The 14,945-nt window shown below is 38.2% G+C and overlaps 1 protein-coding gene across 17 annotated transcripts in view; it reads left to right on the top strand.

Annotated features, from left to right (window-relative positions):
• Window positions 1–14,945, top strand: part of TMEM196 (transmembrane protein 196) — a 290,678-nt gene that overhangs the window by 242,243 nt on the left and 33,490 nt on the right. For 2 of the 17 annotated variants that reach the window (XM_077122248.1, XM_077122254.1), the window contains exon 1: window positions 1,790–2,502. The exons of 14 other annotated variants lie outside the window; for them this stretch is intronic. In XM_077122248.1, the coding sequence (XP_076978363.1) occupies window positions 2,356–2,502 (147 nt within the window). In that variant the 5' untranslated portion in view covers window positions 1,790–2,355. Of the gene's footprint in view, window positions 1–1,789; window positions 2,521–14,945 lie in introns of those variants that run through there. One more of the 17 variants, XM_077122251.1, reaches the window with a different exon arrangement.

Below are 14,945 nucleotides of genomic sequence, written 5' to 3' on the forward strand. Positions count from 1 at the left end.
AAATTAATATCCTTTCCTATAAGTCACCCTCCTTCCTACATGTTTGCATAATCAACTTATTTTAATAATTACAACAATTAGCTATTATTCTCTTCCCAATGGGTAAGAAAATTTCAAAAAAGAAAAGGAGTGACTAAAACCAAGCTAAAGGTTAGGCAACAGAGAGACTTCATTATTTGTTCATTTGACTTCTGCAAGATGTATTTTTTAAAAAACTGAGGAATTTCGACAATTGGCTATTTAATGGGCTGGATTTCCAAAAAGTGGAAAATGAACTCACTAATTATCATTCAACATAAATGCCTGAGTTATTCTCCTAATATCACAATTGCTGAAAACTCCTTAAGGCCTAGGAACTTGTAATTCCTGGTCCTTGTTCTTCTTTTAAGGGAAGAGGATTTAAATTAAGTATATGTGTATATTTATATACATATATATAATATAAATAGGTCATAAAGAAAAATTGTAAGGTTAGGGTTGAATTAAATCTCTGAAATAATCTCTGACTCAAATTTAAGAAAAATTAAATTGGCACTTAGGCTATAGATTGTATATCCTCAGCTTTTATGTTTCCCAGACTGGGACTCTAAAGAAGCTTCTAATCAGAGAGGAGCCGGCTCTGCACTATTCTGTTTGTACTGAGAGGTGAAGCTATCCTACTCTTGTGGGAGAGCTGCCTTAATTCAACCCTACTTTCTTCTATTTTCCTTGAATCCATCTCCAACTGGGGAACCCAGTTTTTGAAACTTATGACCCACACCCACACCTCGCCTCATCTCCCCACTTCCTGATCTTCCTGATGGAATACCTTGCAATTTTTCAGCGAGGTAAATCCAGGGAACTGAAAACGGGGACCAAACAGCAATTCCCAGGTGGCTTAATTCACATCTATCAAAGACAACAATTCCAAGCTTGCCTGCCCCCTGCCATAATGACCCCGACCAGGGCAAACTGCCATGAACAGCTGTACAATGACCTGGACTTATTTATTATTTTAAATATTATTAAATCATAAATAAGTAACAGTTTAAATAATATCCTTTCCTATGAAGTACCTAAATATACACATCCCCTGAATTTAAGTGAGAACTCATGGCCTCAGCTGTGCTGGGACTGCAGGTGCATCTAAGAGCGCTGGACTGCGGCTCGCAGGCAGCAGCCGGGGTCTTCGAGCTGGGGGCTGGGGAACAAGCGGCCACACCCCCACCGAAAACGGGCTGGGAGTGGCCGCTCCTTCCCAGCAGGCATGAGCCTAGCCCTTCTAGGTAGAAGAGTTGCCTGATGAAGGTCCCCTGGAGTCCTGGGGAGTCCGCACTTCTTTGCTCGCGGCCTCCGCCCCCCGCCCCTCACCGCGCACCCGGCGCACACGCAGAAGAAAGTTTTACGCGAAATGAGCCCCGCGTTGACGTCAGCATCGCCTCCCCTCCCACCTGGATAGCCGCCCAGAGGGGAGCAGGGGAGGAGATGCGAAGGTGGGGACCACGGTGCTCCCCGTGGGTAGGGTCTAGGGGCGCGGCCGACGGAGAACCAGCCCTATCTAGGGGTGCTGGTTCTCGACCCACAGATCCATCAGACTGTCCCTCCTCCACCATTCTCCTAAACCTCAGTGAGGTCATTGCGAGGAGAGAGAGAATCGGATGAAGAGGGAGGGGGAGGAAGAGGAAGGCGACGAGGGAACAGAAACCCAGACGGAAAGAGGCCATCAGACAAGGTCGCCTTTCCTGGCGCCCCGGCGGCTGTAAGGAGCGTGATGCTGAATGCTGTTCGCCTGTGCTGCCTGGGGACCTGAGACTCGCAGGAGCACTTTGTGTTACCACGAAAACAAAGGACAGGAGGCGAGAAGCAGAGAACGGATACGTTCTGAGCAGTTCCTTTTGGGTCTTCGGGAAGCAAAGCGCACCTCCGCGGCTGAGAAAGAGAAGGAAGCCTGGAAGGGTGAGAGGGCTTAGCTGGGCTGCCCTGCGGAGACGCGGGACGCGGCAGAACTCTGGACAGCGCCTCGCCCGCGGGGCTCGCGGCTTGCTGGACTGTTCCGGGTGCCTGGCTCCTGAAAGCCCTGTTACTGCTGTGTTCACTTACCCCCCTCCACTCTGACCACCGGACCCAGGAAAATCCTTCCGTGATTCCTGTCTGATCGCGCCGGGGGTGGGTGCAGCAGCTCTTTGGCCTGTGACCACGCCAGGAAAGAGGTCTTCGGTTCTGGAAATGCAGTCGGTGTGAATAAAGCTTCACCGGTGAAGAAAGAAAAGTTTTGGGGTCTGGTAGGGGTTGAAAGTGGTAAGGACGGTAGTGGAAGAAAGAAGGTGGATGACTGGCTTCCTCATCTGATCTGGAAGGAATGATGACCGAGGAAAGATGTGCACCAGCGGCCAGATTATTGGGAGCCTCTTGGTGCTCTCCGTGCTGGAGATAGGGCTGGGGGTGGCCAGTGTGGCCGTGGGGGCGGTCAGCTTCAGCCTGGCCCTCAGAGAGCACAAGCCGCAGCTCGGAGACTCGTCCCCGGTATGGAGCGGGGTGTGTGTACGTTGAGCCATTTCACTCTCTCTTTACCTCTTTACGGTGATGGTCAGTGTGCGTGCGTTAGGCACTACCTCCCCGGGGAAGAAAGTCATAAGCCTCCTCTGCTTTGCATGTAGGTTGGTTTTGGCAGTCTATGCCTCTTTATGCTGTCCTTTTATTAGTTCTTTTTTTCTTACCTAGGTTTAAGATCAAATTATGTGGCTTTGTTGAAAGTTGGGGTGGGTATGGGACAGTTTTCACTGGCTAATCTCCAAAAGATCACCCAGCTGTGCTGACTAGAGGGTCAAATCTGTCAAGGGCAGAGATAGTCTCCCATTCCTTTTATGATGGAAATCAAAATGAGAGTGTTGCATCATTTTTTTGTACCAGGATTAAGGAGGGATAGAGTTATGTGTTTATATCTGGGCAACAGTGCCCAAGGTACACTACCGGCAATTGTGTTAGGACAGGAAGAGAAACATGGCATGAGTGTGTAAGGAATGTGTGGGTGCTTTTTATCTTTGGTATTGGAGTCGTGAGAACTCTGCTCTTTCTTTTTTTCCTTGCTAGTTTTCTGATACTTCACATCTGCAAACTCTTTTGTAAGTTTTAGGCAATAAATTATACCCAACAAATAGTATGGTATATAGCCATATTCTAATTAAAGAATAACTCAACTAAAGAGTACTTAACTGCTCAGAAAAAAAATATCATAAGTCAGTTGGTAGACCTAGCAAGCGTCTTCTGTATTTATGTAGGGTGAATTTTGAAGAAAGCCTTGGAGACCCATTCCTTTCACCAAGGATCAATGAAATAACTCAGCATACTCCTAGTATGGTCCTAAATGTGAACAAACCACTTTTTCCTCTCCTTCAAGTCATATGGCTACAGTATCTTTCTGGATCCCTAGCTTAATCCTACTTTTCAAGAGAACTGGAAAAAGATACTGTTCTATGTCAGTAATAATCTGTAGGTATAATTAGCTATCATGCTTTGATTACTTGGACTTTAAGGCACTGAGGGAAAATGATCATTCCAAAGTGATTTTATTGTTATTATTATATAAGCAAAAATAAGACTTTAAAACTTCTATCAGACAACTCTGAAAATGAAATATAATATCAAAATTTATAGCAAGGGGTAGAAAATGTCATCTAGTGATTGTTTAGCAGGTAAAAGCCTCAAATACTCTTCAGGTCACTGATCCTCTGAAGTTCAAGACATTTAATGAATAAATTTATGTTGCCATTAAGTAATATTAAAGTATCTAGTTTAACCTCAAGAATAAAAACAAGGGTTACATTAACTTTCTATCATGCAAGAAAAATAATGAAATGATTTTTTCTCTCTTCCTGGACTATTTAATATTATCTAGATGATCAACATGTGTATGTACAAAGAATAAAAAGTGCATAATCATAACTACACCCAATCATATCTACATAGGTATTATCCTAAATAATTATGTTCACTTTTACCTAATTGTTCAGAGTAAGCGAAATTCACCTGAGTTCCTAGAATAATAATTTTAAATCCTATTATGATACAGGCTGAACCACTTCTCAATTCTTTCAATAATGAATGTATATAACTAATATTTATATAGGGCTTTCCATGCACAAGGCATTGTACTATTTACTACAGAGAGTGTAAAGAAGAATCATAGTATTTTCTTCAAAAAGCACCTGCCCAGTGGAGGAAACAAAATGAATGCAAAACTAACTTTATCAGTGGTGAGAAATTAGAGCGTGACCTTAGAGAGACACAGAGGTAGAGACAAGGGGAGACAGGTTGGAAATACTTATGGGAGAAATGCTATATACATCTTGATCTTAAAACTTTATTGGCACTAAAAATTAATGTATCACAGTATTAATTAGTGTACTGCAATGTGAGGTCTGGAGTCAGACTACCTAGATGCAAATCCCAGATCTATCATTTTCTACATGAGAAACTGGTCAAAGTTTCTTCTTCTGTAAATAGTAATATTAATAATAGTATCTGCCTCAAGGGATGTTAGAAGGCTCAAATGGAATAATGGTCCTGATAAAATGCATGGTATATTGTGCCTTTTGGGTAAATGTGAGCAGCTGGTACTGGATGCATAGGATGGCGGTGGAGTGTGTGAGAAAGGAATGCCTTTCAGGAAGCATGGGTGAAGGCAAAGAGGTGGGACCAGATGGGTCATGCTCCAGGAAGAGCGGGCATTTCTATTTTGGGGATAGAGTTAAGGTTAGAAAGAACAACTGGGGCCAGTTGTGGGAAGCCATATGCCAGTCCAAAGCAACAGATTTATCCTTCATATTTTAATAACAATAATAACAATTCTTCCTTCCCAAAGACACTTCAGGGAAATGCAGAGAGAAGCTAGAGAAAAAACAAATCCCTTCGGCAATTTATGAATTAAAGATCGGTATTCTGTTTTAACATCAGATGAAATGTTACAATAATTAACCTGTCAGGAGAACCCTATTCTATAATTAGAATGTGTTTTGAGTAGTGTCATGAAAGTTTTTTTGCAATCCATTATTACATAAAAATATTATTACAAGATTTCTCAATTAAATTTTTTAAGTCAGTGGAAATAAAAGCTGTACAAGGAAGGGATTACTTCTTTTTTATGGATCCTGAAATCATAAGCTTTTTATCTAGGAAAGTGCACAGGGGTTTCTGGCAACAATTTTATTTGGTTCCAAATATACAAATACAAAAAATGTGGCTTAAAAATAAAGTAGAAGCAAAATAAATGGCTTGAAAGAGATTAGATGGATGCTTACATGGGTTGTTTCCAGTCACTTTCATAATTGAGCAAGGAATGGTTCTCATGATTAATCTAAAACCTGGAAATTTAGAAGGAAAAGTCAATTAACTGTAATTTAAGTATAGAGAAAGCTATTAATACATTTATGACATTGTGGTTCTTGAACCTTTGTTATAACAGATACAGTCATCTACATTGGTGAGGACAAAAATATCAGAAGATACAGCAGAGAACAATGAATGAACCATTGAATAAACTGCTTTGAAATAGACATAATCAGATGAATTTTAATTTATGTGTAAGGCAAGGTGTTAAAGATATAGGGCTGCCTTTCTGAGTTTTGTGATCTAGAAGAGTTACTTTTCTCAGCTTCCAGTGCATCATCTGGGAAAGGAATGAACTTGATTTGGTAGTGTGCACACTCATAAATTCCAAAAAAATCTCAGTTTTTTTTTTTCTGAGTAAAAAAAGTTCTAGGTAAGCAACGAGAGTCTGGAAATTCAGGTGTGTAGGAACATGTGCCTAATTGCCTTTGAAATACAGTCTGCTATAATTACATCCATTTATATCTTATAGGAATTTTCAAAAATTTAATTTATTAGAACAACTTTCTAAGCTTAGTTCCCCCACTAAACAAGATAGTCTTTTGAAATATTTTAAGTTTTCTATTTCTAAATCATATATATTGAGTGAGTTTATTGCATATTTCTCTAGGCCACATATCACAACTGTTTTATATATCATAACTTTAGCTTTTTAATAAATCTGATGCTTTGAGTGAGTGAAATTTATAGAACAACCAAGACATATACCTGTTCTGTGCACTCCTGTCTCACCATGGCAACAACTAGACCAATTGCAAGATTGTGTGGAAATTCACCTACTATACATTCTTATCCATACCATAGCAACACTGGTGAGATACTATATGTAATGAAAGCTGCACCAAAGTATTATCTTTATTATTCAAATCTGTATAATTATTTAGTTCAAAGCAACAAAGTAAAAGAAACATCCTAAAGAATTACTTAAAATGTACGGAGCTGGAAGCTAGTGTATCTGTGACCTGATAATATTTCTGTCCAGGACCAAAATACATAACAGAGGGGATTTGTAGTCTTTAGTTTCAGATGATTACACTGGCCCTATCCTCAGAATAAATTAATAATTTCACAATAACTTCAAAAAGTAAAAAAAAAAAAAAAAGAACCAAAACAGAAGTCCTTTTCCCTAACCACCTTTATAGATTTGGAGTGCATTAGCACAGACATTTCTCCAGATGTAAATAATATTGTTTTGGCCATATAGACCAATTTTGAATGAAGTTTCTGCACGTAATGACACCCACTTATGGATGGGCTCTCTAGAGCCCAAGTAAAGAAGATCTTCCTTATGTAACCCACAATTTCATTTTCAAGCAACACTGGTTTCCTGTGAGAAATGTAGTTATTTTTCTCAAAACCATACCATACCATTTATCAGAAAAAAACATAAATAGATGTCTGTTTCTCATCAGTATTGATAATGGTATGAGGGAAAAAAATGGTGAATTTTACCATTATCTTATGAGTTTTAGTCTAGAGTACATCTACATGCAATTGAAATGGGTTGAAGTTTTTCTTTAGAGCCCATGAAAGATTGCTTTTGGATTCTAGCCCTTATCCAAGAGTATAAATGGTCTTGACATCTTTGTCCTAGAAACATTAAGATTCCTAAGTGATGATGTTTGCATCTGTCATCCACTTGTTGACAGTTTGGTTTGATTAAAACATGATATGAATGAAGTCAAATTCCTTCATGTGCATTGCACTTGCTAATATGTTCAAACTGGCTCTGGATTCACTTCATAATTAGCCACATCTCTGAATATACACTTTCAAAATGCCCAAACAACCCAACTTTTTGTATATTCACTTTTCCCTCAGCTAACACTCAATGTTAGTAGATGGGTGACATGGTTCAGCCATCCAGCCTGAAAATGTCTAATCTTGGCCTTAATAAATACAAGAATAGATTTTGACACACACGCACAAATGATGAATGCCACAAAAACTCTATGATCAAATGTCAAGTGGATCAGAAACATCCTTTCAGTTGTGAAATATCACACCAAATTTCATTTCACTTATACATTTTAAGATATACATATATGCATATTTTTCTTAATTATTTATTCAGATGATGTCTCTACACCTATAAAACTAGACTGAGAGTTGGTCAAATATTTAATTTACTTGTCTTAGCTAACCACTCCAATTACCAGATAGCGACTCTGCAGATGAACATTTCAACATGCCAGATGGATAATGCAAGGATAAGTAGATGGTAATATATAAAGAATCAATTTTAGTGTACTCTAAGGAAGAGAATGAGAGAGAAGGAAAGAGATAGAAGAGAGATATAGGGGAAACTGTGTGACTTTGCCTATTTCTTCACTGATGGACAAAGCCTTATGTTTAATACAAAGTATTTATATATATATATATATATATCAGTCAAATTAAAATGACGATTTTTTTCTTATAAACACTCAGTATAACTGTGGTACTGAACAAGTTATTTTTCTTAGATAAGCTATTGTTTCCTTATTTGTAAAAAGGTGGAAACAATAGTAGTGAGTTCTTGAATGTTAGCAGCTGCCTTTTCTCTACTTCTGTCCTGCTGCTCCTTGTCTGGCAGGACCTAGAGGCTGCCCTCTCCATGTGATGCACTGGCACTCAACCTTTGTCCAGTTCCCTTAATCAATACTAGTTAGGCTCATTCTTTTTTCATTTATTTTCATATAGTATATATCGAGTTAGCTTTTTATTTAATTCAGGTATACATTAGCAAGTATATAATATACCATAATATTGACATTAAAGAGTTCACATAAATATTAAATAGCCTAGAAATGAATGGGAGAACACTGGTGCCATAAGACCCCTCTCCCTCTCTTTTTCTTTTGGTTTGGGGAAAGGGCAGTGTTTTGGTTTGCTAAAGCTGCCAGAATGCAATATACCAGAAATGGATTGGCTTTTGTAAAGGGGATTTATTAAATTACAAGTTTGCAATTCTAAGATCATAAAAATGTCCAAATGAAGGCACCAAGAGAAAGATACCCTTGACTCCAAAGAAAAGCTGATGTCAGCCGCGGACGTAGTTGGCATCTGCTGGTCCCCATTGCTTTGGGCTTCTGATTCCAGTGGCTTCTTCTCTAAGTATTTGTGGTTTCACTTAGCTGCTCCAGGGAAAAATTCTGGATTTCATCTCTTAAGTTAGCATCTTCTGAAGCTAGAGATTTCTTCTCTCCCAACTTCTGGATTCAAAAATCTCTCTCAGCTCCATCTGCATCTCCAGATGTCTGTGTTTGCTCTCTGTGTTGGGCCTTTTAAGAGTCCAGTAAGTTAATTAAGACTCACCTTGAATGGACAGGTTCACAACTCCACGGAAATCTAATCAAAAAGTCATGCCCACTATTTGGTGACTCACATCTCTGTGGAAACAACCTAATCAAAAGATCCCTCCGTACAGTAGGCCTGCCCCATAAAAATGAGTTTAGAATTAAAATGACATGGCTTTTCTGGGGATACATAACAATTTCAAACCAGCAACAGGCGATGAAACTCTATCATAATATATTAGGTAACAGGATAAATTAGGTGATTAGTTAAGTTAAACAAGCCAAACAGTGGAAATATGATAACTACCATTTATGCCATAAAATAACATCTTAAAAAAAATGAGTATATAAATAACTTTCAAATGCCAAAATGAAAGTACAAATTAATACTTCTAATAAAGATAATTAACATCTTTCAGACTTGGCTGGTTTTGCTTGAACTACCCAAATAACTTTTGAAGCAATGTTTATTGTATCTTGTATAATAACAGCTGCATCAATTAAATATTTAAATTTCAACAATGACTGCTATATTCTTAATTCATTTCCACAATTTTTAGCACCAGCATTAAGACCTCTGAGAAGCAACTCTAACTTCTATTACTTCTTCATCTATAATTAATATGGGCAAAATCATGCAGTTAAAGGCCCAAAGGAAATACTAATGGTTAAGGAAACCACTTTAGGAGACAGGGTGCCTTTATTTACTTACCCTATAGAAATTATACTAGATACAATTTATTAATAGTTAGCTATGGTCCAGGTGCTTTCATTGTTAAGAATATCATAGATAGCAGGATTTACATAGGAAAAAGAATTTTGCCTAAGGTCAAACTGTTATTTAACATTGGAGTAGGTATTTAAAAACAAAGAGTATCCTATTTCAAAGTCTGTGCTTTTTTCTTTTCCATTTATAGAACTTGAGAAAAGTTTGAAAAAAGGATGAATCCTGACCTCATCATTTGCTCCCCACCTCTGAGTGTATGAGTCAGGCAGGATGGCCAGGTTACCATCACTCTTTTTATCTGTTTTCAAGAAGAGACACTGACAATCAATCAGCAAGCACACCCTCACATTCTCAGAATGTGCAGTTTAAGGCACCCAGTCTAAATTGTGCCTGCCCTCAAAGCTTAAATCTTAGCCTTAAGACTTAAAACACCCTTCCCAAATGATCACTGGATAATATGACAAAAAGACAATGAATTTAGGACACAAGACAACAAATAGAGCTCAAAATGATAGTTATCAGTGAGGGATCCAGATATTGAGATTAACTTCTCAACAAGGGGGATCTTCATCTGGGCCTTGAGATTGGGCAGGTTTCCAATGGGCAGAGGAGAGAAGAGCTTGTCCTAAGTAAAGCCGTTAACATGTGTCAAGCCATGGAGAGGGCAATGAAATAAGGGAGTGTTTGTAGAGGGTTGATAAGATTGGTCTAGTGAGAACAGAAACATATGCACATAAAAACTTGTGAATGAAGATAATCTAAGTAAAATAGGACCAGCTTTAAAAGCATCTTGGAAGGGCAGGCCACAGTGGCTCAGCAGGCAAGAATGCTTGTCTGCCATGCCAGAGGACCCGGGTTTGATTCCCGGTGCCTGCCCATGTAAAAAAAAAAAAAAAAAAAATTAAAAAAAAGAGCATCTTGGAAAAACAATGAACCTAGTCTCCTCCTGCTTCCCGACTGGGCTTGATGAGCTCTGTTGGGTAGAATTCAATGATCATGTGGCCAGGGCAGCAGGACCAGGGAAAAGCCTAGCCCTTGTTCCCAAGATACACTGGCCAAAGAAAAGCCTTGAGGGAGGTCTTAATACTTGAGGGAAGTATAAATCTGCCACCACAAACCCAACCACAACGTCAAGTGACTTTCCTGTTGATCTGCAAAATAGCATGCTATTACTAATCTCATGGAAGTTTTCTAAACATAAATGCAACATTTATTATATAACAGACTTGTTACATATTAGATATTCAATAACCACATCTGGTCCACAATTATGACTGCATGCTTCTACCACTTTACTATACAGTTCATTTTCAGTGTGTGGTTTCTATTTGTTTATTATTGACATATTTTACTTGTATACATCTGAAGGGAAGCTTGTTGTAAAACCATTGAGATCATTGAAATTCAGCTTTGGAATTGCTAACATTACCTTGCATACACTTTCTTAGAAAATACATGCTCTTATAACGGATTTTGGATGCGACTGTCAGTGTGCTTTGGTTTCATATGCACATCCCAGGTCCCGGGAATATTTTGGTTGGAGCAATGTTGGGAGAAAGAGGTATAATTTTTCTTCTGTCAAATAGATGTGTTTGATTTTTCTCATTATTTTTGGTTGGGCTATTAAATTCTTAATTCTTTTTCTACTTGTCTCCTGCCAATTGTTTTCCTGGATGGATTACTCTGATGAATTGAGATAATAATGATAATAATGATGATGTTAATAACAGCAACAGCAGCTTATAATTTTAATGTACTACATTCCCAAAGAATTCCACCTGCTTTCATTATACCCTCTATTCTCAGCAGAGATGGTGTCTTTACTGTAGGGACAAGAACCTGGTAGACTTTAGAGATTTTTTTAAGACCAGAAGGTGGAATCAGTAACAGAGATGGGATAAAAAACCTAAATCACCTAAAGAAAAGCACGTGTGTGTGTGTGTGTGTGTGTGTGTGTCTGCATGCATGCATGTAGTTGACAATTGTCTAGTTGTCACTGACATGCATTTAGACTTCTAGTGCCTTGATTTAGGGTCAAGGTCACAATGTCATGACCCTCCATGCATTTGCATCTTATTTCCATAATGACTAACCTTCAGAATCTGCCATGCATGTTGGATGGACACACACTTGTTGTTCTGGCAGTTCTTGTGAAGAGCGTAATTTCCATCCTGTCATCTCCAGGGGCTGCCAGCTAGTTTCAACTCTACAAGAACAGGTCACAAATCAGACTAAAATTTGGTATTCACCCAGGAAAGTAATTTTTTTCTTTCACTAAATTCAATTCCTATATTTTAAACTCTTTATATAATTTTCATATGTATCAAGTTGTGAGCAGTATTTGTCAATGGTGTACTAATATATTATAGTATCTAAGTTCATTTCCCACATATTTGACATGAAGGAACCTGAAACACAAAAATTGTGCAAATATGATAACTACATTAATGTAAAACTATCTTGTTATAACCAACATTCTTGTTAAATTTGTATTATGAAATCTAGCATCCAGAGATCCTATAATAGTGTATAGCCAAAGTTTAAGCTATCATAAGAAATGCAGCATTATTGATAACATTTCTTTACATGTATGTTTGTTATTGATCATACCCGCCTTTACTTCCCTCCAGAGGTAATCATTATCTTAACTTTTTACATAAATTTGAATTTTAAAATGGATTCATTTATTGTATTTGTTTAAAACTTAAAACAAACAAATTTGAACTCAGGAAATAAATTTCTTTGACTTTTGTTACAGCTAACTATGAGACAGTTTTTTTGTTTTGGTTTTTGTAAGAACTAAATGAATAATGACCATATCTAAGATTCAGACAATTACTTAAATTTATTGCAAATCTAAAGTTTCGCTTACCTAAATTCATAAGTTTAGTTATCATTTTCCTTGCTACTTAGAGCAGAAATAGCTCCTAACATCAAAAAAAGCCTTATTTACACAGCATGCTGAAAATATTCATCAGATTATTTTTAAAAAAGAAAAATTATCACAAGACAGAACTGGAACAGAACACAATGCATAATGCATTAAAAAAAAAGATGGCATTAAGTGAACACAGAGGGAAATGTGAAGGAATGACATTCTGAGAATCAAAGCTGATTTGTTCTGTGTCCTGGAGGATTTGGGCCTAGGGCCAGTGGAAAGTTTCTGGGATGTTTGATCCTGGATTCATTTAGATTGGCATGCCAATCAGCTATACGCTATGTCTGAAAATTGCTTCTGAAATTCATCTGTGAATTATTGCTTTTGTTCAAGGTTTTGTTTTTAGTTTTTTTTCAGTTACTTCACAGTGTCTGAAAAGGTTTTTCTCTCATCACTTGCAGTGTATCCCCATTTACCATGGTGGAGTTTTTCTTCCCATCTCTTTGTTGAGTGCTTTTGGTTTAATTTCTATATTTGCTGTGGCTACCTCTTATATCACACAACCTACTGAGACACCAAAATTTCTTGATACTAACAGAGTACAGCTTATCACATCAATGCGTACATTGTACATTTCATCCTCTTGGTATTTTATTTTTCTGCTCAATTGATTACATTTGTGAGAGGTCATGGCTCTATTGATGAAGTTGAACATCCACTCTTTCTTACTTAAACTGGCTTTGAAATTTTCTGGAGTAAATGAAGATGGTACATGGATCTAAATCCTTTACTTCATTTCAGTGCTTCACTCTAAGGTGGAAAATAATAGATTTGCTTGAACTTAAGGGAATAAAGAACACTGCATAATTAGCATCGTTTTCCATAGACTAAGAAAAGAAAGGAATATAAATAGGAAAGTGGGAAAGTAGCTTCTTTTAAAGATATGCACTACACTTAAAAAATGCAGGAGAATTGGGAGAGGGGAATTCAGAGGTTATTGAGGAGCTCTGTAAACCAAATGAAGGCAGAAAAGGTCCTGGGAATTGGGTGGTGAGATTGCACAGCCTAGGTGGCAGGCTTCTAGAGATGGGGCCAAACCAGCATGGGCATCATCAGCAATGACTCTTGATGTGCCTGAGCTCCATGGTTTGCACTGGGTTGGGATGAGACAAGCAGAGGAAGGATGCTGTGGTGGGGAAAGGAGCTCTATTGGAAGTTCAGAGCACTGGGTGCCTGTTCTCGTTCTCCTGGTCCAGGTGTTCATATTCCTCAGTTTCTTTCTTCGATGAGATTTCATCAGCAAATATTGATTCTACAGTTGCTATGTTCTATGCTCCAGGTTAGGTCCTGAGGATATAGCGGTGAGCAAAATGACTGTTGTCTCTGATTTTCTGTAGCTTAATTTAAAAAAAAAATAAAGGCAGAACAAATTATTGCATAAATCAGCAATTACATATTGTGACATATTAAACAGCCTTAAATGACAACAGAACTTTTTTCACATTGGTGGCAATAGTTTCAGAAGCATCTGGCTCATGACAATGAAAACAGGGACCTGACCCCCCTGATTTCTAGCTGAAGAGGTGTCTGCAGAGAGAATAGAATGGCTAAAGGTCCCCAGATGGGAAATGCTTGGTGTGTTTGAGGAACCAAGGTAATTGGAATATGGAACATGAACCAGAGCAAGAGGTCCTTGGGTGATGTGGAAAAGCAGGAAAGGAAAGGATAAAAAATCACAAAAGTCTTTATATACATGCTACAACATTTTGATTTCCCCCTAATTATCATAGGATCCATTGAAAGCTTTTAATCAAGAAAGTGATAAGATTATATTTGCATTTAAAGTTTCATAAAGTCTGAGCTGCAGTTTAGAAATGTATCAAAGTCAGACAAGTTAAGAAGTGGCAAGTCTCTTTAGGAGGCTACCAAGATAAATGATACATGTTTACTTGGAAGATAGTAGAGATGTTAAAAGTAGAGGAAGAAGAATTATTTGAAATACGGAATTGACTAGACTTTGTGTTGCTTTAGATGCCAATGTAGAGGGATGTATCAGCGATAACTCCTAGATTTTGGAATTGCTAGGATAGAGTTCTCATTTATGCTTTTGAGAAATGGATGATTATAAAAAATTAAAAACAACTGTATGTGTGAGACAGAAAGAGAGGGGGAGGGCAGCGTAAGAGAGAGAGAGGGAAATGTAGGATGGGGAGACATTAAGAATCTCCTTGTGAATTGTTAGATGTGCCTGTAAAACATGCAAACAGAAAGCTGTTGTGGACTATTAGATAGATAAATCCGGAGTTTAGAAGAAAGGGCTGTGCTAGAAATCTAAATGTGAGCACAGTCCTTAACTAGAAGTTATTTAAAGCCACATGACTAATTCAGACCACCCAGGGGTAGAGGATAGAGTTAGAAGAGAAGAGGATCCAGGAAAGAGCCTTCGGCTAGTATATATTCAAAGGCTGGATGGTGGGTGAGGGGCTAGAACAAAAACGATTGGAAAGTAGTGCCCAGAGAGGAATTTGAAAAGAGGGAGAATGTGGTGTCAGAAAAGTTAATAGACGCTGCTGCCTTGCAACATGAGGATTATAACTGAGGCTTGAGATGTGGCGGCCATTGTTCACCTTAACAAAAGTTAAAGTGAGTCGGTGGGAGCAGAACCCAGGCTGAAGTGAGCTGAACAGAGAATGGAAAG

Source organism: Tamandua tetradactyla, chromosome 1, assembly GCF_023851605.1.
Source record: "Tamandua tetradactyla isolate mTamTet1 chromosome 1, mTamTet1.pri, whole genome shotgun sequence".
NCBI lineage: Eukaryota > Metazoa > Chordata > Mammalia > Pilosa > Myrmecophagidae > Tamandua > Tamandua tetradactyla.